General features: G+C 43.0%; 1 protein-coding gene across 2 annotated transcripts in view; it reads left to right on the forward strand.

Annotated features, from left to right (window-relative positions):
• b3gntl1 (UDP-GlcNAc:betaGal beta-1,3-N-acetylglucosaminyltransferase-like 1) overlaps positions 1-24,715 on the forward strand; it is a 76,413-nt gene extending 51,698 nt beyond the window's left edge. For both annotated transcript variants that reach the window (XM_058641458.1, XM_058641457.1), the window contains 4 exons: positions 18,780-18,915; positions 19,036-19,104; positions 19,305-19,379; positions 20,103-24,715. In XM_058641458.1, the coding sequence (XP_058497441.1) occupies positions 18,780-18,915; positions 19,036-19,104; positions 19,305-19,379; positions 20,103-20,183 (361 nt within the window). In that variant the 3' untranslated portion in view covers positions 20,184-24,715. The remainder of the gene's footprint in view (positions 1-18,779; positions 18,916-19,035; positions 19,105-19,304; positions 19,380-20,102) is intronic.
• The last annotated feature ends 840 nt before the right edge of the window (positions 24,716-25,555 follow it).

A 25,555-nucleotide genomic window follows, 5' to 3' on the forward strand; every position in this document is an offset into this window, starting at 1 on the left:
TGCAAGAAACCTATTGAAACTGGAAGGATTATTATTATTATTATTATTATTCTTATTATTCCTTAAAGTAAATTGCCTTTTTGAGGCCTTTCCCATACCCCAAAACTCACCAATTTTTGTGACCGCATCAATCCTGGTGTAAATTTACGTCTGAAAAAGGTTCGGGGAATGTGCGTCGAAAATTGAATGTGGGAGGGGCCAATAAGTGCGGCGCCACCTGTCCAAATTCACCATGACCAACACAAATATCGCACATGCACGAAATTCGGTACACATGTGTAGTGGGTCAGGATGAAGAAAAAATTACATTATGACCATGATCCAAACCCAACAGGAAATCCGCCATCTTGGGTTGATTGGCCATTTTTTGGCGATTTTGGCGAATTCGCAGCAATGGTATTTGAACTAACTCCTCCTAGAGTTTTCGTGCGATCACCTTCAAACTTGGTGAGGTCCCTGTGGACCAGTTGAGGAGCTCACGGTATCAAAGGTTTTTTCAAATGTCGCATGGCGCACGAGATAGGGGGCGGCAAAGTTCGTGATGATTCTGATGTTTCGCATCAGGAAAACAAAACTCTTATAACTTTGCGATGGAAGGTCCGATCCGAACCAAACTTGCTATGATTGATGATGGGCCATGGCTGAAGACGTCTATGAAAAAACGGTGAACTTTGAAAACAGCGCCTCCTTGTGGTGGAAGAAAATACACCAAAAAAAAGTTTTTTTACGATTTCGGGAATAACTTTTACACAGATAATCGTACCGCACTCAAAATTGGTGACAACAGTCAAAACACATGGTAGATGATGCGTGATCAATATGACGACAAATCGTTTAACGGTGTTGCCATGGCAACTACGCAAAGTCGGATTTTTGGGACAAAAAATCAAACTGCTACAACTTCGCGAATCCTGGTCCGATCTGAACCAAACTTGCTAGGATTGATGATAGTCCGGCCCTAAAGACGTCTATATGAAAATATTAAATTTCGAAAACAGCGTCCCCTGGTGACAGTAGACAATATGACAGCTTGTATTTCAATTATCTCCTCCTAGAGCTTTTGTGCGATCACCTTCAAACTTGGTGAGATCAATGTGGACGAGTTGAGCATCAAAAGTTATCAAAAGCTTTTTAAAATATTGTATGGCGTACGAGATAGGGGGCGCCAAAATTGGAGATAATAATAATTTTTCATAACAGACAATGAAACTCTTATAACTTCGCGATGGAAGGTCTGATCCCAACCAAACTTGCTATAGTTGATGATGGTTAGTTGCTGAAGACGACTATGTTGCTGAAACGGTACATTTTGAAAACAGCGCCTCCTGGTGGTGGTAGAAAATTCTAAAAAAACAAACTGTTACAACTTTGCTAATCCTGGTCCGATCTGAACCAAACTTGCAAGGATTGATGACAGTCCGGCCCTGAACACGTCTATATGAAAATATTAATTTTCAAATACAGCGCCCCCTGGTGACAGCAGACAGAATTACATTTATAGTTTTTGATGCTGCTCCAACAGGGATTGTTGTATCCGCTTGAAACTTAGTATGTGGGACCCCAGACCCTTCCTCAACATGTCCGTTAAAGGTCACCTCCCTACAGGAAGTGGAACGCCCGAAACAGGAAGTAAAGTCTTACATTGTCCGATTGACACGAAACTAGATATGTGAGTTACGGGACCTTCCCTGAACATGTTTCCGGAGACGCCGTTGACCGAACAGGAAGTCGGCCATTTTAAACAGGAAGTGCCCTCTAACTTTGCCGTACGTTGTCCGATCTGCACAAAACCTTATATGTGAGTTAAGGGACCTGTCCTGAGCATGTCCGTAAAAGGTCACCTCCCTACAGGAAGTGGAACGCCCGAAACAGGAAGTAAAGTCTTACATTGTCCGATCTGAACAAAACTTGATATGTAAGACAAGGGAACTTCCCTGAACATGTTGCCGGAGACAAACAGGAAGTCGGCCATTTTAAACAGGAAGTGCCCTCTAACTTTGCCGTACGTTGTCCGATTTGCACGAAACATTTTATGTGACACCAGGGACCTGTCCTGAGCATGTCTGCAAGAGATGACCTCCCAACAGGAAGTGGAATGCCCGAAACAGGAAGTAAACTCCAAGATTATCCAATCTGCACAAAACTTGATATGTAAGACAAGGGAAGTTCCCTGAACACGTTTACGGACACGCACTTGACCGAACAGGAAGTCTGCCATTTTAAACAGGAAGTGCCCTATCACTTTGCCATACGTTGCCCGATCCCCCACGAATTTTGGAACGACATGCGCGGGGACGCCGCTGAAAATAACTAGTACTGAAAATAACTAGTACTGAAAATAACTAGTACCGCGCGCGGTGAATGAACGGGTGAGAGCGCGAGGCACGCGGGGAGCCGTGGCACACGGCGACCCGCGTGGGTCGGCTCGAACCCGTTCAGAACCGCGCGCGGTACTAGTTATTTTTATTATTATTATTCTTATTATTCCCCCAAATGAATCGCATTTTTGAGGCCTTTCCCATACCCCAAAACTCACAGATTTTTGTGACCGCATCAATCGTGGTGTAAATTTACGTCTGAAAAAGGTTCGGGGAATGTGCGTCGAAAATTGAATGTGGGAGGGGCCAATAAGTGCGGCGCCACCTGTCCAAATTCACCATGACCAACACAAATATCGCACATGCACGAAATTCGGTACACATGTGTAGTGGGTCAGGATGAAGAAAAAATTACATTATGACCATGATCCAAACCCAACAGGAAATCCGCCATCTTGGGTTGATTGGCGATTTTTTGGCGATTTTGGCGAATTCGCAGCAATGGTATTTGAACTAACTCCTCCTAGAGTTTTCGTGCGATCACCTTCAAACTTGGTGAGGTCCCTGTGGACCAGTTGAGGAGCTCACGGTATCAAAAGTTTTTTCAAATGTCACACGGCGCACGAGATAGGGGGCGGCAAAGTTCGTGATGATTCTGATGTTTCGCATCAGAAAAAAAAAACTCTTATAACTTTGCGATGGAAGGTCCGATCCGAACCAAACTTGCTATGATTGATGATGGGCCATGGCTGAAGACGTCTATGAAAAAACGGTGAAGTTTGAAAACAGCGCCTCCTTGTGGTGAAAGAAAATACACAAAAAAAAAGTTTTTTTACGATTTCGGGAATAACTTTTACACAGATAATCGTACCGCACCCAAAATTGGTGACAACAGTCAAAACACATGGTAGATGATGCGTGATCAATATGACGACAAATCGTTTAACGGTGTTGCCATGGCAACGACGCAAAGTCGGATTTTTGGGACAAAAAATCAAACTGCTACAACTTCGTGAATCCTGGTCCGATCTGAACCAAACTTGCTAGGATTGATGATAGTCCGGCCCTAAAGACGTCTATATGAAAATATTAAATTTCGAAAACAGCGCCCCCTGGTGACAGTAGACAATATGACAGCTTGTATTTCAATTATCTCCTCCTAGAGCTTTTGTGCGATCACCTTCAAACTTGGTGAGATCAATGTGGACGAGTTGAGCATCAAAAGTTATCGAAAGCTTTTTAAAATATTGTATGGCGTACGAGATAGGGGGCGCCAAAATTGGAGATAATAATAATTTTTCATAACAGACAATGAAACTCTTATAACTTTGCGATGGAAGGTCTGATCCCAACCAAACTTGCTATAGTTGATGATGGTTAGTTGCTGAAGACGACTATGTTGCTGAAACGGTACATTTTGAAAACAGCGCCTCCTGGTGGTGCTAGAAAATTCTAAAAAAACAAACTGTTACAACTTCGCCAATCCTGGTCCGATCTGAACCAAACTTGCAAGGATTGATGACAGTCCGGCCCTGAACACGTCTATATGAAAATATTTATTTTCAAATACAGCGCCCCCTGGTGACAGCAGACAGAATTACATTTATAGTTTTTGATGCTGCTCCAACAGGGATTGTTGTATCCACTTGAAACTTAGTATGTGGGACCCCAGACCCTTCCTCAACATGTCCGTAAAAGGTCACCTCCCTACAGGAAGTGGAACGCCCGAAACAGGAAGTAAAGTCTTACATTGTCCGATTGACACGAAACTAGATATGTGAGTTACTGGACCTTCCCTGAACATGTTTACGGAGACGCCGTTGACCGAACAGGAAGTCGGCCATTTTAAACAGGAAGTGCCCTCTAACTTTGCCGTACATTGTCCGATCTGCACAAAACCTTATATGTGACACCAGGGACCTGTCCTGAGCATGTCCGTAAAAGGTCACCTCCCTACAGGAAGTGGAACGCCCGAAACAGGAAGTAAAGTCTTACATTGTCCGATTGACACAAAACTAGATATGTGAGTTAAGGGACCTTCCCTGAACATGTTTCCAGAGACGAACAGGAAGTTGGCCATTATTAACAGGAAGTGCCCTCTAACTTTGCCGTACGTTGTCCGATCTGCACAAAACCTTATATGTGACACCAGGGACCTGTCTTGAGCATGTCTGCAAGAGATGACCTCCAAACAGGAAGTGGAATGCCCGAAACAGGAAGTAAACTCTAAGATTGTCCGATCTGCACAAAACTTGATATGTAAGACAAGGGAAGTTCCCTGAACATGTTAACGGACACGCACTTGACCGAACAGGAAGTCTGCCATTTTAAACAGGAAGTGCCCTATAACTTTGCCATACGTTGCCCGATCCCCCTCGAAATTTGGAACGACATGCGCGGGGACGCCGCTGAAAATAACTAGTACTGAAAATAACTAGTACCGCGCGCGGTGAATGAACGGGTGAGAGCGCGAGGCACGCGGGGAGCCGTGGCACACGGCGACCCGCGTGGGTCGGCTCGAACCCGTTCAGAACCGCGCGCGGTACTAGTTATTTTTCTTATTATTCCCCCAAATGAATTGCCTTTTTGAGGCCTTTCCCATACCCCAAAACTCACCAATTTTTGTGACCGCATCAATCCTGGTGTAAATTTACGTCTGAAAAAGGTTCGGGGAATGTGCGTCGAAAATTGAATGTGGGAGGGGCCAATAAGTGCGGCGCCACCTGTCCAAATTCACCATGACCAACACAAATATCGCACATGCACGAAATTCGGTACACATGTGTAGTGGGTCAGGATGAAGAAAAAATTACATTATGACCATGATCCAAACCCAACAGGAAATCCGCCATCTTGGGTTGATTGGCGATTTTTTGGCGATTTTGGCGAATTCGCAGCAATGGTATTTGAACTAACTCCTCCTAGAGTTTTCGTGCGATCACCTTCAAACTTGGTGAGGTCCCTGTGGACCAGTTGAGGAGCTCACGGTATCAAAAGTTTTTTCAAATGTCGCACGGCGCACGAGATAGGGGGCGGCAAAGTTCGTGATGATTCTGATGTTTCGCATCAGAAAAACAAAACTCTTATAACTTTGCGATGGAAGGTCCGATCCGAACCAAACTTGCTATGATTGATGATGGGCCATGGCTGAAGACGTCTATGAAAAAACGGTGAAGTTTGAAAACAGCGCCTCCTTGTGGTGAAAGAAAATACACCAAAAAAAAGTTTTTTTACGACTTCGGGAATAACTTTTACACAGATAATCGTACAGCACTCAAAATTGGTGACAACAGTCAAAACACATGGTAGATGATGCGTGATCAATATGACGACAAATCGTTTAACGGTGTTGCCATGGCAACGACGCAAAGTCGGATTTTTGGGACAAAAAATCAAACTGCTACAACTTCGTGAATCCTGGTCCGATCTGAACCAAACTTGCTAGGATTGATGATAGTCCGGCCCTAAAGACGTCTATATGAAAATATTAAATTTCGAAAACAGCGCCCCCTGGTGACAGCAGACAATATGACAGCTTGTATTTCAATTATCTCCTCTTAGAGCTTTTGTGCGATCACCTTCAAACTTGGTGAGATCAATGTGGACGAGTTGAGCATCAAAAGTTATCGAAAGCTTTTTAAAATATTGTATGGCGTACGAGATAGGGGGCGCCAAAATTGGAGATAATAATAATTTTTCATAACAGACAATGAAACTCTTATAACTTCGCGATGGAAGGTCTGATCCCAACCAAACTTGCTATAGTTGATGCTGGTTAGTTGCTGAAGACGACTATGTTGCTGAAACGGTACATTTTGAAAACAGCACCTCCTGGTGGTGGTAGAAAATTCTAAAAAAACAAAGTGTTACAACTTTGCCAATCCTGGTCCGATCTGAACCAAACTTGCAAGGATTGATGACAGTCCGGCCCTGAACACGTCTATATGAAAATATTCATTTTCAAATACAGCGCCCCCTGGTGACAGCAGACAGAATTACATTTATAGTTTTTGATGCTGCTCCAACAGGGATTGTTGTATCCACTTGAAACTTAGTATGTGGGACCCCAGACCCTTCCTCAACATGTCCGTAAAAGGTCACCTCCCTACAGGAAGTGGAACGCCCGAAACAGGAAGTAAAGTCTTACATTGTCCGATTGACACGAAACTAGATATGTGAGTTACTGGACCTTCCCTGAACATGTTTCCGGAGACGCCGTTGACCGAACAGGAAGTCGGCCATTTTAAACAGGAAGTGCCCTCTAACTTTGCCGTACGTTGTCCGATCTGCACAAAACCTTATATGTGACACCAGGGACCTGTCCTGAGCATGTCCGTAAAAGGTCACCTCCCTACAGGAAGTGGAACGCCCGAAACAGGAAGTAAAGTCTTACATTGTCCGATTTGAACAAAACTTGATATGTAAGACAAGGGAACTTCCCTGAACACGTTTACGGAGACGAACAGGAAGTTGGCGATTTTAAACAGGAAGTGCCCTCTAACTTTGCCGTACGTTGTCCGATTTGCACGAAACCTTTTATGTGACACCAGGGACCTGTCCTGAGCATGTCTGCAAGAGATGACCTCCCAACAGGAAGTGGAATGCCCGAAACAGGAAGTAAACTCTAAGATTATCCGATCTGCACAAAACTTGATATGTAAGACAAGGGAAGTTCCCTGAACACGTTTACGGACACGCACTTGACCGAACAGGAAGTCTGCCATTTTAAACAGGAAGTGCCCTATAACTTTGCGATACGTTGCCCGATCCCCCTCGAAATTTGGAACGACATGCGCAGGGACGCCGCTGAAAATAACTAGTACTGAAAATAACTAGTACTGAAAATAACTAGTACCGCGCGCGGTGAATGAACGGGTGAGAGCGCGAGGCACGCGGGGAGCCGTGGCACACGGCGACCCGCGTGGGTCGGCTCGAACCCGTTCAGAACCGCGCGCGGTACTAGTTATTATTAGGGTTCGAGCAACAAGGTTGCAAGAAACCTATTGAAACTGGAAGGATTATTAGGGTTCGAGCAACAAGGTTGCAAGAACCCTCTTGAAACTGGAAAGATTATTATTAGGGTTCGAGCAACAAGGTTGCAAGAAACCTATTGAAACTGGAAGGATTATTATTATTATTATTCTTATTATTCCCCCAAATGAATTGCCTTTTTGAGGCCTTTCCCATACCCCAAAACTCACCAATTTTTGTGACCGCATCAATCCTGGTGTAAATTTACGTCTGAAAAAGGTTCGGGGAATGTGCGTCGAAAATTGAATGTGGGAGGGGCCAATAAGTGCGGCGCCACCTGTCCAAATTCACCATGACCAACACAAATATCGCACATGCACGAAATTCGGTACACATGTGTAGTGGGTCAGGATGAAGAAAAAATTACATTATGACCATGATCCAAACCCAACAGGAAATCCGCCATCTTGGGTTGATTGGCGATTTTTTGGCGATTTTGGCGAATTCGCAGCAATGGTATTTGAACTAACTCCTCCTAGAGTTTTCGTGCGATCACCTTCAAACTTGGTGAGGTCCCTGTGGACCAGTTGAGGAGCTCACGGTATCAAAAGTTTTTTCAAATGTCGCACGGCGCACGAGATAGGGGGCGGCAAAGTTCGTGATGATTCTGATGTTTCGCATCAGAAAAACAAAACTCTTATAACTTTGCGATGGAAGGTCCGATCCGAACCAAACTTGCTACCATTGATGATGGGCCATGGCTGAAGACGTCTATGAAAAAACGGTGAAGTTTGAAAACAGCGCCTCCTTGTGGTGAAAGAAAATACACACAAAAAAAGTTTTTTTACGATTCCATGAATAACTTTTACACAGATAATCGTACCGCACTCAAAATTGGTGACAACAGTCAAAACACATGGTAGATGATGCGTGATCAATATGACGACAAATTGTTTAACGGTGTTGCCATGGCAACGACGCAAAGTCGGATTTTTGGGACAAAAAATCAAACTGCTACAACTTCGCGAATCCTGGTCCGATCTGAACCAAACTTGCTAGGATTGATGATAGTCCGGCCCTAAAGACGTCTATATGGAAATATCTAATTTCGAAAACAGCGCCCCCTGGTGACAGCAGACAATATGACAGCTGGTATTTCAATTATCTCCTCCTAGAACTTTTGTGCGATCACCTTCAAACTTGGTGAGATCAATGTGGACGAGTTGAGCTTCAAAAGTTATCAAAAGCTTTTTAAAATATTGTATGGCGTACGAGATAGGGGGCGCCAAAATTGGAGATAATAATAATTTTTCACAACAGACAATGAAACTCTTATAACTTCGCGATGGAAGGTCTGATCCCAACCAAACTTGCTATAGTTGATGATGGTTAGTTGCTGAAGACGACTGTATAGCTGAAACGGTACATTTTGAAAACAGCGCCTCCTGGTGGTGGTAGAAAATTCTAAAAAAACAAACTGTTACAACTTTGCCAATCCTGGTCCGATCTGAACCAAACTTGCAAGGATTGATGACAGTCCGGCCCTGAACACGTCTATATGAAAATATTCATTTTCAAATACAGCGCCCCCTGGTGACAGCAGACAGAATTACATTTATAGTTTTTGATGCTGCTCCAACAGGGATTGTTGTATCCACTTGAAACTTAGTATGTGGGACCCCAGACCCTTCCTCAACATGTCCGTAAAAGGTCACCTCCCTACAGGAAGTGGAACGCCCGAAACAGGAAGTAAAGTCTTACATTGTCCGATTGACATGAAACTAGATATGTGAGTTACTGGACCTTCCCTGAACATGTTTACGGAGACGCCGTTGACCGAACAGGAAGTCGGCCATTTTAAACAGGAAGTGCCCTCTAACTTTGCCGTACGTTGTCCGATCTGCACAAAACCTTATATGTGACACCAGGGACCTGTCCTGAGCATGTCCGTAAAAGGTCACCTCCCTACAGGAAGTGGAACGCCCGAAACAGGAAGTAAAGTCTTACATTGTCCGATTGACACAAAACTAGATATGTGAGTTATGGGACCTTCCCTGAACATGTTTCCAGAGACGAACAGGAAGTTGGCCATTTTAAACAGGAAGTGCCCTCTAACTTTGCCGTACGTTGTCCGATTTGCACGAAACCTTATATGTGACACCAGGGACCTGTCCTGAGCATGTCCGCAAAAGATGACCTCCCAACAGGAAGTGGAATGCCCGAAACAGGAAGTAAACTCTAAGATTGTCCGATCTGCACAAAACTCGATATGTAAGACAAGGGAAGTTCCCTGAACACGTTTACGGACACGCACTTGACCGAACAGGAAGTCTGCCATTTTAAACAGGAAGTGCCCTATAACTTTGCCATACATTGCCCGATCCCCCTCGAAATTTGGAACGACATGCGCGGGGACGCCGCTGAAAATAACTAGTACTGAAAATAACTAGTACTGAAAATAACTAGTACCGCGCGCGGTGAATGAACGGGTGAGAGCGCGAGCCACGCGGGGAGCCGTGGCACACGGCGACCCGCGTGGGTCGGCTCGAACCCGTTCAGAACCGCGCGCGGTACTAGTTATTTTTATTATTCTTATTATTCCCCCAAATGAATTGCCTTTTTGAGGCCTTTCCCATACCCCAAAACTCACAGATTTTTGTGACCGCATCAATCCTGGTGTAAATTTACGTCTGAAAAAGGTTCGGGGAATGTACGTCAAAAATTGAATGTGGGAGGGGCCAAAACGTGCGAAGCGACCTGTCAAAATTCACCATGAACAACACAATTATCGCACATGCACGAAAATCGGTACACATGTGTAGTGGGTCAGGATGAAGAAAAAATTACATTATGACCATGATCCAAACCCAACAGGAAATCCGCCATCTTGGGTTGATTGGCGATTTTTTGGCGATTTTGGCGAATTCGCAGCAATGGTATTTGAACTAACTCCTCCTAGAGTTTTCGTGCGATCACCTTCAAACTTTGTGAGGTCCCTGTGGACCAGTTGAGGAGCTCACGGTATCAAAAGTTTTTTCAAATGTCGCATGGCGCACGAGATAGGGGGCGGCAAAGTTCGTGATGATTCTGATGTTACGCATCAGAAAAACAAAACTCTTATAACTTTGCGATGGAAGGTCCGATCCGAACCAAACTTGCTATGATTGATGATGGGCCATGGCTGAAGACGTCTATGAAAAAACGGTGAAGTTTGAAAACAGCGCCTCCTTGTGGTGAAAGAAAATACACAAAAAAAAAGTTTTTTTACGATTTCGGGAATAACTTTTACACAGATAATCGTACCACACTCAAAATTGGTGACAACCGTCAAAACACATTGTAGATGATGCGTGATCAATATGACGACAAATCGTTTAACGGTGTTGCCATGGCAACGACGCAAAGTCGGATTTTTTGGACAAAAAACCAAACTGCTACAACTTCGTGAATCCTGGTCCGATCTGAACCAAACTGGCTAGGATTGATGACAGTCCGGCCCTAAAGACGTCTATATGAAAATATTAAATTTCGAAAACAGCGCCCCCTGGTGACAGCAGACAATATGACAGCTTGTATTTCAATTATCTCCTCCTAGAGCTTTTGTGCGATCACCTTCAAACTTGGTGAGATCAATGTGGACGAGTTGAGCTTCAAAAGTTATCAAAAGCTTTTTAAAATATTGTATGGCGTACGAGATAGGGGGCGCCAAAATTGGAGATAATAATAATTTTTCACAACAGACAATGAAACTCTTATAACTTCGCGATGGAAGGTCTGATCCCAACCAAACTTGCTATAGTTGATGATGGTTAGTTGCTGAAGACGACTGTATAGCTGAAACGGTACATTTTGAAAACAGCGCCTCCTGGTGGTGGTAGAAAATTCTAAAAAAAGAAACTGTTACAACTTTGCCAATCCTGGTCCGATCTGAACCAAACTTGCAAGGATTGATGACAGTCCGGCCCTGAACACGTCTATATGAAAATATTCATTTTCAAATACAGCGCCCCCTGGTGACAGCAGACAGAATTACATTTATAGTTTTTGATGCTGCTCCAACAGGGATTGTTGTATCCACTTGAAACTTAGTATGTGGGACCCCAGACCCTTCCTCAACATGTCCGTAAAAGGTCACCTCCCTACAGGAAGTGGAACGCCCGAAACAGGAAGTAAAGTCTTACATTGTCCGATTGACACGAAACTAGATATGTGAGTTACCGGACCTTCCCTGAACATGTTTACGGAGACGCCGTTGACCGAACAGGAAGTCGGCCATTTTAAACAGGAAGTGCCCTCTAACTTTGCCGTACGTTGTCCGATCTGCACAAAACCTTATATGTGAGTTAAGGGACCCGTCCTGAGCATGTCCGTAAAAGGTCACCTCCCTACAGGAAGTGGAACGCCCGAAACAGGAAGTAAAGTCTTACATTGTCCGATCTGAACAAAACTTGATATGTAAGACAAGGGAACTTCCCTGAACACGTTTACGGAGACGAATAGGAAGTTGGCCATTTTAAACAGGAAGTGCCCTCTAACTTTGCCGTACGTTGTCCGATTTGCACGAAACATTTTATGTGACACCAGGGACCTGTCTTGAGCATGTCTGCAAGAGATGACCTCCCAACAGGAAGTGGAATGCCCGAAACAGGAAGTAAACTCCAAGATTATCCAATCTGCACAAAACTTGATATGTAAGACAAGGGAAGTTCCCTGAACACGTTTACGGACACGCACTTGACCAAACAGGAAGTCTGCCATTTTAAACAGGAAGTGCCCTATAACTTTGCCATACGTTGCCCGATCCCCCACGAAATTTGGAACGACATGCGCGGGGACGCCGCTGAAAATAACTAGTACTGAAAATAACTAGTACCGCGCGCGGTGAATGAACGGGTGAGAGCGCGAGGCACGCGGGGAGCCGTGGCACACGGCGACCCGCGTGGGTCGGCTCGAACCCGTTCAGAACCGCGCGCGGTACTAGTTATTTTCAGTACTAGTTATTATTATTATTCTTATTATTCCTTAAAGTAAATCGCCTTTTTGAGGCCTTTCCCATACCCCAAAACTCACAGATTTTTGTGACCGCATCAATCGTGGTGTAAATTTACGTCTGAAAAAGGTTCGGGGAATGTGCGTCAAAAATTGAATGTGGGAGGGGCCAATAAGTGCGGCGCCACCTGTCCAAATTCACCATGACCAACACAAATATCGCACATGCACGAAATTCGGTACACATGTGTAGAAGGTCGGGATGAAGAAAAAATTACATTATGACCATGATCCAAACCCAACAGGAAATCCGCCATCTTGGGTTGATTGGCGATTTTTTGGCGATTTTGGCGAATTCGCAGCAATGGTATTTGAACTAACTCCTCCTAGAGTTTTCGTGCGATCACCTTCAAACTTGGTGAGGTCCCTGTGGACCAGTTGAGGAGCTCACGGTATCAAAAGTTTTTTCAAATGTCGCACGGCGCACGAGATAGGGGGCGGCAAAGTTCGTGATGATTCTGATGTTTCGCATCAGAAAAACAAAACTCTTATAACTTTGCGATGGAAGGTCCGATCCGAACCAAACTTGCTATGATTGATGATGGGCCATGGCTGAAGACGTCTATGAAAAAACGGTGAAGTTTGAAAACAGCGCCTCCTTGTGGTGAAAGAAAATACACAAAAAAAAAGTTTTTTTACGATTTCGGGAATAACTTTTACACAGATAATCGTACCGCACTCAAAATTGGTGACAACAGTCAAAACACATGGTAGATGATGCGTGATCAATATGACGACAAATCGTTTAACGGTGTTGCCGTGGCAACGACGCAAAGTCGGATTTTTGGGACAAAAAATCAAACTGCTACAACTTCGCGAATCCTGGTCCGATCTGAACCAAACTTGCTAGGATTGATGATAGTCCGGCCCTAAAGACGTCTATATGAAAATATTAAATTTCGAAAACAGCGCCCCCTGGTGACAGCAGACAATATGACAGCTTGTATTTCAATTATCTCCTCCTAGAGCTTTTTTGCGATCACCTTCAAACTTGGTGAGATCAATGTGGACGAGTTGAGAATCAAAAGTTATCAAAAGCTTTTTAAAATATTGTATGGCGTACGAGATAGGGGGCACCAAAATTGGAGATAATAATAATTTTTCACGACAGACAATGAAACTCTTATAACTTCGCGATGGAAGGTCTGATCCCAACCAAACTTGCTCTAGTTGATGATGGTTAGTTCCTGAAGACGACTATGTTGCTGAAACGGTACATTTTGAAAACAGCGCCTCCTGATGGTGGTAGAAAATTCTAAAAAAACAAACTGTTACAACTTTGCCAATCCTGGTCCAATCTGAACCAAACTTGCTGGGATTGATGATAGTCCGGCCCTGAACACGTCTATATGAAAATATTCAATTTTAAATACAGCGCCACCTGGTGACAGCAGACAGAATTACATTTATAGTTTTTGATGCTGCTCCAACAGGGATTGTTGTATCGACTTGAAACTTAGTATGTGGGACCCCAGACCCTTCCTCAACATGTCCGTAAAAGGTCACCTCCCTACAGGAAGTGGATCGCCCGAAACAGGAAGTAAAGTCTTACATTGTCCGATTGACACGAAACTAGATATGTGAGTTACTGGACCTTCCCTGAACATGTTTACAGAGACGCCGTTGACCGAACAGGAAGTCGGCCATTTTAAACAGGAAGTGCCCTCTAACTTTGCCGTACGTTGTCCGATCTGCACAAAACCTTATATGTGACACCAGGGACCTGTCCTGAGCATGTCCGTAAAAGGTCACCTCCCTACAGGAAGTGGAACGCCCGAAACAGGAAGTAAAGTCTAACATTGTCCGATCTGAACAAAACTTGATATGTAAGACAAGGGAACGTCCCTGAACACGTTTACGGAGACGAACAGGAAGTTGGCCATTTTAAACAGGAAGTGCCCTCTAACTTTGCCGTACGTTGTCCGTTTTGCACGAAACCTTTTATGTGACACCAGGGACCTGTCCTGAGCATGTCTGCAAGAGATGACCTCCCAACAGGAAGTGGAATGCCCGAAACAGGAAGTAAACTCTAAGATTATCCGATCTGCACAAAACTTGATATGTAAGACAAGGGAAGTTCCCTGAACACGTTTACGGACACGCACTTGACCAAACAGGAAGTCTGCCATTTTAAACAGGAAGTGCCCTATAACTTTGCCATACATTGCCCGATCCCCATCGAAATTTGGAACGACATGCGCGGGGACGCCGCTGAAAATAACTAGTACTGAAAATAACTAGTTATTCTTATTATTCCTTAAAGTAAATCGCGTTTTTGAGGCCTTTCCCATACCCCAAAACTCACAGATTTTTGTGACCGCATCAATCCTGGTGTAAATTTACGTCTGAAAAAGGTTCGGGGAATGTGCGTCGAAAATTGAATGTGGGAGGGGCCAAAACGTGCGAAGCGACCTGTCAAAATTCACCATGACCAACACAAATATCGCACATGCACGAAATTCGGTACACATGTGTAGTGGGTCAGGATGAAGAAAAAATTACATTATGACCATGATCCAAACCCAACAGGAAATCCGCCATCTTGGGTTGATTGGCCATTTTTTGGCGATTTTGGCGAATTCGCAGCAATGGTATTTGAACTAACTCCTCCTAGAGTTTTCGTGCGATCACCTTCAAACTTGGTGAGGTCCCTGTGGACCAGTTGAGGAGCTCACGGTATCAAAAGTTTTTTCAAATGTCACATGGCGCACGAGATAGGGGGCGGCAAAGTTCGTGAAGATTCTGATGTTTCGCATCAGAAAAACAAAACTCTTATAACTTTGCGATGGAAGGTCCGATCCGAACCAAACTTGCTATGATTGATGATGGGCCATGGCTGAAGACGTCTATGAAAAAACGGTGAAGTTTGAAAACAGCGCCTCCTTGTGGTGAAAGAAAATACACAAAAAAAGAGTTTTTTTACGATTTCGGGAATAACTTTTACACAGGTAATCGTACCGCACTCAAAATTGGTGACAACAGTCAAAACACATGGTAGATGATGCGTGATCAATATGACGACAAATCGTTTAACGGTGTTGCCATGGCAACAACGCAAAGTCGGATTTTTGGGACAAAAAATCAAACTGCTACAACTTCGTGAATCCTGGTCCGATCTGAACCAAACTTGCTAGGATTGATGACAGTCCGGCCCTAAAGACGTCTATATGAAAATATCCAATTTCGAAAACAGCGCCCCCTGGTGACAGCAGACAATATGACAGCTTGTATTTCAATTATCTCCTCCTAGAGCTTTTGTGCGATCACCTTCAAACTTGGTGAGATCAATGTGGACGAGTTGAGCATCAAAAGTTATCAAAAGCTTTTTAAAATATTGTATGGCGTACGAGATAGGGGGCGCCAAAGTTGGAGATAATAATAATTTTTCACAACAGACAATGAAACTCTTATAACTTCGCGATGGAAGGTCTGATCCCAACCAAACTTGCTATAGTTGATGATGGTTAGTTGCTGAAGACGACTATGTTGCTGAAACGGTACATTTTGAAAACAGCGCCTCCTGGTGGTGGTAGAAAATTCTAAAAAAACAAACTGTTACAACTTTGCCAATCCTGGTCCGATCTGAACCAAACTTGCAAGGATTGATGACAGTCCGGCCCTGAACACGTCTATATGAAAATATTCATTTTCAAATACAGCGCCCCCTGGTGACAGCAGACAGAATTACATTTATAGTTTTTGATGCTGCTCCAACAGGGATTGTTGTATCCACTTGAAACTTAGTATGTGGGACCCCAGACCCTTCCTCAACATGTCCGTAAAAGGTCACCTCCCTACAGGAAGTGGAACGCCCGAAACAGGAAGTAAAGTCTTACATTGTCCGATTGACACGAAACTAGATATGTGAGTTACTGGACCTTCCCTGAACATGTTTACGGAGACGCCGTCGACCGAACAGGAAGTCGGCCATTTTAAACAGGAAGTGCCCTCTAACTTTGCCGTACGTTGTCCGATCTGCACAGAACCTTATATGTGACACCAGGGACCTGTCCTGAGCATGTCCGTAAAAGGTCACCTCCCTACAGGAAGTGGAACGCCCGAAACAGGAAGTAAAGTCTAACATTGTCCGATCTGAACAAAACTTGATATGTAAGACAAGGGAACTTCCCTGAACACGTTTACGGAGACGAACAGGAAGTTGGCCATTTTAAACAGGAAGTGCCCTCTAACTTTGCAGTACATTGTCCGATTTGCACAAAACCTTATATGTGACACCAGGGACCTGTCCTGAGCATGTCTGCAAAAGGTGACCTCCCAACAGGAAGTGGAATGCCCGAAACAGGAAGTAAACTCTAAGATTGTCCGATCTGAACAAAACTTGATATGTAAGACAAGGGAAGTTCCCTGAACACGTTTACGGACGCGCATTTGACCGAACAGGAAGTCGGCCATTTTAAACAGGAAGTGCCCTATAACTTTGCCATACGTTGCCGCGATCCCCCGCCAAAATTTGGATCGACATGCACGGGGACGCCGCTGAAAATAACTAGTACTGAAAATAACTAGTACCGCGCGCGGTGAATGAACGGGTGAGAGCGCGAGGCACGCGGGGAGCCGTGGCACACGGCGACCCGCGTGGGTCGGCTCGAACCCGTTCAGAACCGCGCGCGGTACTAGTTTCGTTTTATTATTGCAGCCGGGCATATGTGAAAGATTTGCAGAAACATTTGCTCATATGCATTATTATTTTTATTTATTTATCATACAATACTCACGTTAACACACCTACAGCACCATAAAAAAATGACACTATACAAATTGCATATTTTTTCCTCAGTCCTCATTATACATATCAAACTTGAATTTGAATTTTAAAGTTTTTAACCAAGTTTTTGATGCGTCAAAAACAGTGATTGGAATGAGTTTCAATGAGGACATTTCTGTGCGTAGGTGTGTTAGTGTGAGTATTTTAGTTCACCTTGTTTACAAAAGACTAAAAATACATGAAAAAAAAACACTCAAAAATGCACAACCTGGCATACATTTTTATCAACATGCATGAAAAAAGGATGAAACATTCTCAAAATGAAAAGCCAAAAACACAAACATGTGGCTAGGTGTGTTTAAGGATTAATAGAGTTTTCTCATTGTTGTATTAGTCACATGTTCACATCAGTAGGTGAGAGGGAAGTACCTGACTGTGAATGTGTACGTATTATTCCTCAGTATCTGTGTGACAGAGAGTGTAGGAAGACATTTTTAGGAAGGCTCCAAATGTGTCCTGAGTTGTCCTCAATTTTTGATAGAGACATCACATTCAAAGGTAGTTTCAGGACACATGGGGACAACATTCTGGAGCATGCGTGAACACAGTCCATCTTAAGCTGATATCCTCTTGCATGCTACAGGTTCACAGTGAGCTGAAAGGTTTTGTTTTTACTCAAATCAGCTTCTATTTGTTTATTTATTTGTAGCTGCTGCCACATCATTTACTATGGTCTGGTTACAGCAGCTTACCATATACACACACAACATACAAACACATAGTCAGCAGACACATTTAAACAACCAGACTCATGGTGAATGTTTGATTTTGCTCATTGTTTCGCTCTCGTGAGCAGACGTGACACCTGTGGGTATCTGAATACAGCGCAGGTGAAGCCTGATCCCATTTCATGTGTTCACAGGAGATTTTAATGCCAAGTGAGAAGAGTTGTACTGTGCAAACTGTGAAAGGTAATACTAGGTTTGCCACATTCCAGGTGGTATTCACTTTGATTCACATCCACTGAACTCAGTGTCATGTTCTTTAAACATGTTTGAGACATCGTAGCTTTGTAGCCGTAAGAAAGAAACAATATTCAAACAAGCTGTAGCACTCATTATTGATCGGTAAAGGGCCCCAAAGTGTGTCAAGAAACACTTTACATCACGGCCATGGACCATGGACACATTGTTGATGCCATATGATGTTGTTAAGTGTGAGAACCTGTTGATTTCTTAGGTATTGTTTAAAAATGAGATGTGTTATAAGATATCGGGTCGGATGTTTGTTTTTTTACACTCTAAACTAGTGATTCACATTCTGTAATAACTGTTATTATACTGGGGATAACAAAAAAAATGTGTGTGTTGTTGTTGAGCCCAGCAGGAGCCAGTGAACCCCCGCTTCCAATTCTCCGGCACATCACACCCACTTCAATTTATATATATATTCTTACTCTTGTGTTTATGTATGGATTAAACAAACCTGACAGAATGAGTTTACATGCTCATTCCAGGCCATTCCAATATGACCTGTTTAAGATGGTGTTTACATTTAAGTAACTCCAAAATGCCAAATAGAGGAGCATATCACAGAGCAACGTAAAATAAAATAAAGCCTTTTTTTATACTTCATTGAAATCTTGAGTCTAATGTTAAGCTTGTTTTCCTCCTGCTGTGAGTTTGTCCTCTGATTCTCTCCTCATCTGTTTCCAGGGAAACCATTTGGAAGCTGCGCGTGGACTTCCTGCAGGAGAGAGTACTCAGCCACTGGGAGACCTTCACCATATGGAATGCTGGGAAACAGGGGCGAAAGCTGTACCGATGCCTGAGTCCAGCTCATCAGAAGAAAGTATGTTACCAATCTATCTTTCCTCATCTTATTTTTCGGTCCCGTGGTGGAAGAACTGTTGCTGGATCTTTTGTGGTGAGCGTGTGCCGGCATTCATCACCTCTCCAATTCCTTCATCAGGTCAAAGCTTTCTGTGATGTGGATGAGAACAAGATCCAGAAAGGATTCTATACATATGAAGAATCCAAGGTGAGGTCAACCACAGTGAAAATATAAAGTCTATAAAGTGTATGTTGTGATTCATTGTTGACGCAAGGTCAACAAGCCGAGGACATGAACTTAAAATCAACTTCTCTAAAACTATGTCCAGAAAACCATTTCATGCCAATGAATCTTTATGATGTTGTCACTGTTATAAGTAGTTTGTTGTTCTGTTGCTATTCTTCCAGGAAATTCCTAAACCAAAAATCCCAATAGTGCACTACAAAGATGCCTCCGCTCCCTTCATCGTCTGTGTAAAACTGGTGAGCAGAGGGCGCGTTTGTGTGTCGTATGTTTGCCATGTCTGACCGTACGTCCCTCAGGCCTCTAATCTAAGTTAATGACATAATAATCCGGGGCGTGTGCCTAGCACAGGACGTAACACACACACACACACATGATCACATGATGCTTGTACAATCATTATTATAAAGTTTATTTTTTCATCATCATCATGTTTTGAGTTATTCTATGTCCTAAATATCTGTACTAAAAAGAACACACACACACACACACACACATATCATGAAGCCAAATCTGTAATTGCCTATTTATCAGCCAGTCAGACTCGGGCATCAAATCTAGGGTGACCCCACCTATGGGGGCTACTAATTGCTCAATTATGGGAACTAGGAGATGTAATCAGAGGACAAGGAGATCTGGACTCTATCATTCTGTATGAAACACACTCACACCCACACACACACACTCACACCTGGATTCAATCACACAAGTTTTAAACCCAGATGTCAAATAACTATAATCAACACACAGATACAATTCAATGTTTCTCATTTGCCCGGGTTAGAGCTAGTTAAATGTAGGTCAGTCTCAAGTCGGTAAATAACCTTTTTGTCGCTTGTCAGAACAGTCCAAAGCACACAGGTGATGTTCAGCCAATGATGTCAAATTAAAGTGTTGTTCTGCGGAGACACAATCCACCGTGTGCTCCTCCCACTGTTGCTCACACATTGTTTCATGTGTAGGACATGACGGGAGGTGTCCTGGAGGAGAACCTTAACTCACTGCAGCTAAAGGAAGGAGCAGATTACTACCATTTCAACTGAGTGCAGAGTGACGATGAGTGAGAGAGAAGAAACACACGGACTGAAAGGGCAGGGAAAGAGTGACGCGGACCCTCGAACAGACTGGTCTCCTCAGCAAATGATCAGTCAAGTTCAAGGAAGTCTTTGAGGGTTTTTTTTTGTGCTTTTGAATATAAACATGTCCATAAAATAAGTTGACCCAATGCAGATTAAGCATATCAGTTTCACATTACTCTCTCTTTCTGTGTTTCTCAGTACACCGTGCGACATTAGCACGCGCACATAGGAAGTGATTTTTTTCATATCATGTCAGACAACATGAGGCAACAGCAGCATTGCACTAGTGAAGCAAGCACAATGGTTGGAGTACGACTGAAAGCGTAAAGAAAAACAGACAGACAGACATTCCTGGAATTTATAGATAGAAGATGGGAGTAAACCTACAGTGGAGTGTGCTGATGTTTGTTGAAGGAATTGATCAGAAGAGCAAGTTTGGATTCCTTTTATTTGACTTATCTTTTTATCTCTTGGGTGGACATGATGATCAGTGGCGTCGACCACTGGAAACAATAACATTTTGCTATGTTTTCCAATCATGTGTGGAGCAAGATTGGTCTTATAATGAGTCTACAATTAAGACTTGTGTTGAAGGTGAAGTGACTTGAGTGTGTCATCACAGATGGTTCAGCTTACAAAGGGTGGGATGTTTTATGACCGCCATCCGTGCACACTGATTTCTAAAGTCTTCTGTGATGCAACCACACAAATCAGATACATGCACACATCTGCTGTAAATGTTACAAACATGGATACGGCAAGTATTTGTTTTTCTTTCTCTGGGTCTCTTATGAAATCTAAAGAACAATAACCTCTCTTAGAGAGCACAGTTCTCATACATAAACACACACACACAAGTTTATTTTGCCTCACAGAGTATGGATTTTTTTTTCGGCCCAAAGGTAAACAGACCTTTACCCACAAAATTTCCCCCAGTGTTTCTTGGGTCGTAGAGGTGGTCTGCCTTACAGTAAATTGGTCCAGGGCAGTTTGTCGGGAAGCAGAGGGTGAGAAATTAGGTTATTTTATTTCCCCTACTGTTTTATCATACAGTTGCTCACTGGTGTGTATGTACAGAATCCAATTAGACTTAGACCAACCAAATGGACACCATGTGTTCCCACAGAACGGGGCTGAGAAAACTATCACATCCATTTAGCACTTAGTCTCCATCTTCACCTCTGTTCCATCTGTGTGTCTCTGCACACAAACCTGGTTTCCTCAGTGTTGTGATTTTGTTTTTGTTTTTTTACAGCACGACTGCATCTACTGGTGGTTGGTCTTTTATTCATTCATCATTTTGTCTAAAAAGCTGACTTCACAAAGTTACACATTCAAATCTGCTTTTCGGAAAATAAAAATAAAAGTCTGAAACTAAAGGATTTTGCCAAACAAGAAAAAAAACAAAAATAGTATAATATGGTCACTTTATTAGGTGGAAATCTAATCAAGTGACAGGAGTACCACCCAGTGTGATCGTCTGTTTCTGCAGCACATCTGCTTTAAAGTCAAAGATGGTCTACTGCATACATAGGTTATAACAATCAGTGGTTATTTGAGTTACTGTTGCTTTTGTTTTGAACCAGTGTGGTCATTCTCCTCTGACATTTGATATCAACAAGGCAGTTTTGCCCAGAGAGCTGCTACTCACTGGATATTTTCTCTTTTTGGTACAATTCTCTGTAAACCCTAGAGAATCCCAGTAGACCAGCAGTTTCTGAAATACCTAGACTGGCCAGTCTTAAGGTCCAAAGTCACTTTAATCACCTGTCTTCCCTATTCTGATGCTCAGTTTGAAGTTCAGCAGGTCGTCTCGTGGCGTTTTCTTGCTTAAACGCTATGAGCTGCTGCCATGTGATTGGCTGATTACATATTTGTGAACAAGTGAATGTGGCAAAATGGCCAGTGAGCGTATCACATCATGTACATCCACTTTAAGAAGTTTGGCACATTCCTATGTGAACATTAATGATCTATTGTCTTCCCATCAGCCTTCACTGTCAATAAGCCACCGAATGACCACTGAACAGAATTCTTACCTCTGCTTGTTTTGAGTGGAACAGCTTTGTGTTCTGTTATCAGTTTGTATCCTTGCTTTGGATGGATCTCCAAACAAAGGCGCGGGCTCCGCCGATTTTAAAATGTAACATATGAAAGTGAGTTGTTTACGTGAGACCACACTTAGTCTAATGCTTCCTGTCGTCTTTACCCACTCAGCCCTCGTGATGAAGCACTTGGTCGGTGATCAGAGTGAACTCTTAATGGAGAATCTATGAAAGAGACTCAAGAAAGAGAGTAAACAGAGCTTTACTCAGTGTTTACACTCCATCTCTCGGCAGACATCAGACCTATGATACACACACTCTGAGTGACCCTGACCCTGGTGCCTGCTTGCCCTCACTGGTCAAATAAACCTGCATATGTGTAGAACAAATGCACACACACACACACAGATACAGCTGCATGTTCTCTGGCAGTGCAGCTGATAAATGACAAAGATAAGAGTGTCGTGTGTTTGGGTGAAGAAAGCTCACCGGGGTCAGAAGCTGTAGGGTTTTTCATTCACCTGGAACGTTAGCACATTCCTTTCACTCAACGTCTCATGTCTTGGTGTTTGTCCACAAAAATGAGACGCTGGCTTTGTCCAGTTGTTCCAGCTCTATTCCGCTGTAGAACCGTGTGACGTCGCTCACTGTCCAGCTAGAACAGGGCACTGAACTTCCCAACAGATCCACTGCAGCTGCTCAGTTGCGCCCCGTGTGTAAATAAAGAGGTTTTCAAAAACAGAATGGAACGCGCTGCTCACAAGTGATGAGGAATAAAGGTCATGAGGGTGGAATTAAGACACGGGGGCATGCGTGCAGTTTCGTGAGGTAATATGGACACGGAGTTCAGGCTGCCTGAGGAGAGCCAGGTGACTTCAGGGGGATAAGAGGAGCAGGTCAGAGGCTCTGCTGCCCCTGTAAATACTTCACACACACAGTGAAGGAGCACATGAGGTCAGAAGGCACATCGGCAGCTCAGGCGGTGACCTCGCGCAGCCACTGTGACCCACAGATCTTTGGGCCTCTATTGTGTTAATGGTGAAGTTTAACCTATTTTAAATTTAGGAACGTGAGGGCAATGTGTTATACAATGGAACAGGTGAGACGGAGTGAGTGAAACCTTGTACATTGGTACTGAGAGTGATATTATTCTGCCTCTGTTTGGTCTTCATGAACAGAAACAATGTGACAGTATTTCCTTTCTGCATCCCTCATCTGAAAATGGGCTTTGTCACATGATAATATAAAGCCTGACTGAGGGAGTGTCTATATGTATTATATGTATACAGTGGCAGGCAGGGATAAGGACTGTTTACCCCATCAAACTTTTAGCATTAGTATTCACTTCTAATACTTTTTTGCTCTCACTTCCTGTGTGCAGTATGGAAATGGAACCCGGGCAAATTAGGATCCAAACACCACTATACTGAGTGACACAGAAGGAGAAGGATGTGTGTGTGTCAATCAGGCACAGGACTGATTCTCTCTTCACCTTAGATGAAAGATAAAGATAAAGCAGTGTTCTACTTTTATGATGAAGCGTACATTATTTTTTAGTACATTCGTTTTTCAGTTAGGCTTTTGTCACAGTTTCCCTCATTTGACAATATCACCAGCTACCCGACGACCAACAAAGTGAACTTTGGTTTTAAAATGGTCCTTACATTAAATAAGATGAGAAAAAGGTGACCTGTGGCTGAGTCCTGGACACCGCCTGTCAGCAAACAGGCTTCATTAAACAATTCTGGCATTGGAAATGCGAGGGAGAGTGATTCAGTGGGAGGAGAGGGGAGAGGAGAGGATGAGGAGAGCAGTGCCGGATGCCTATTCTCTTTTCGGTATTTCATGAAATGCGTTACACTGCTCTGGCAGTGCAGAGGAATGTGACGAGTCAGTAACACACTCACAGTTCTGACTGTTTTCTCACGGGAAAACCTCCCTGGAAGCATTCGGGTGTTTAGAGCACATGTGTGACTTTGTGTTGTGTTCAGGGGCTTTTTTCTTTTCCAGAGAGAGACTCAGCAGGAATGATGCAGGAATATGAGTTAAATTAAAGGTTCTTTCACCCACTTTTTTTCCAACTTGGTCAAGTGAGGAATAAACTTAAGTTGTGATGCTGCTGTATTTGTTTAATTCACATTCTATTACAGAGCTGGATTAAATTTGACTTTTTTTTTTTGTTCTTTTAAATAACTTTTCTTTTTGCAGATCTGTTCTTGTTGTAATTGGTAGAAACACGGTGAAGAGCAGTGAGGGGCTCTTATTTTCTTAGACTTTACCGTCAATCTTTTTGTCAGTTTGATTTACTTTTTTCAATCCCAACTTCCTGTTTCGGGAATGAGACATTGAGACATCGTGAGACACTGTATGATGATCACATGAAACATTTATCTTTGGAAATTGGTAAAAAAAACCAAAAACTGTATTTTTTTGGGGTGAAGTGACCCTTGAAATGATCATGTCATCCTTAAGTCTCTATTTATCCAATAAAGAAGCCAAAGAAATTGTTTTTAATAAGCCTATTTTATGCATGTTTTCAATTTGTTTTTTGAAGAAACTTCAAATTTATGTTTTTTTGCCCTTATAACCTTCCACTTACTTTTTGCCAATAAACCCAAAAAGTACACACTGGACCTTTAAATAGTTGATTGAGTTTTAAATGATAAAGAAAATAAGAGCTCACTTTCTTTTGTTCTTCCTTCCTTCCTTCCTTCCTTCCTTTCTTCCTTTCTTTCTTTCTATCTTTCTGACTCTCTCTCTCACTCTCCTCATTCCTGTCTCTCGGGAGTGCGTGGGAGTGGTTTTGGTGCGAGCGCTCGCGTGTCACTCAGACTTGGTCAGCTGCTGGCACGCGCCCTGCTCTGGTGACGTGAGCGCAGTGCGCACGCAGTAAAGGTTGTTCTCCACAGTCCACACAGTTCTATGGAAAGGCAACAGGGTCATATTTAAATATTCAGTAATTTAAATATTTTCAACTTTAATTTTAACAAAACTTTGGAGGTTTTTGTTTGTTTCCTTTTGGATCAAAGCATTTTAAACTTAAAATAAAGTTTCAATTTCATTTTATTTTCAAGTTCAAAGCACTCATTGCAGAACTATTAAATGAATGTGAGTTTTAATGTGTTACCTTTTCCAACAGCAGGTCCCACCTTTGGAACTTGTTTGTAGTTTTCAGCACATAGAGAGCAGAGAAGAAGCAAGTTTCTGCTATCTGATTGAATGTGCATTAATGGTTTAAGTTTCAAAATTGATGTTAATTTGTGTCAGGGATAGTGAAAGTGAACGGTGTTT

This window comes from Solea solea, chromosome 10 (assembly GCF_958295425.1).
Source record: "Solea solea chromosome 10, fSolSol10.1, whole genome shotgun sequence".
Lineage (NCBI taxonomy): Eukaryota > Metazoa > Chordata > Actinopteri > Pleuronectiformes > Soleidae > Solea > Solea solea.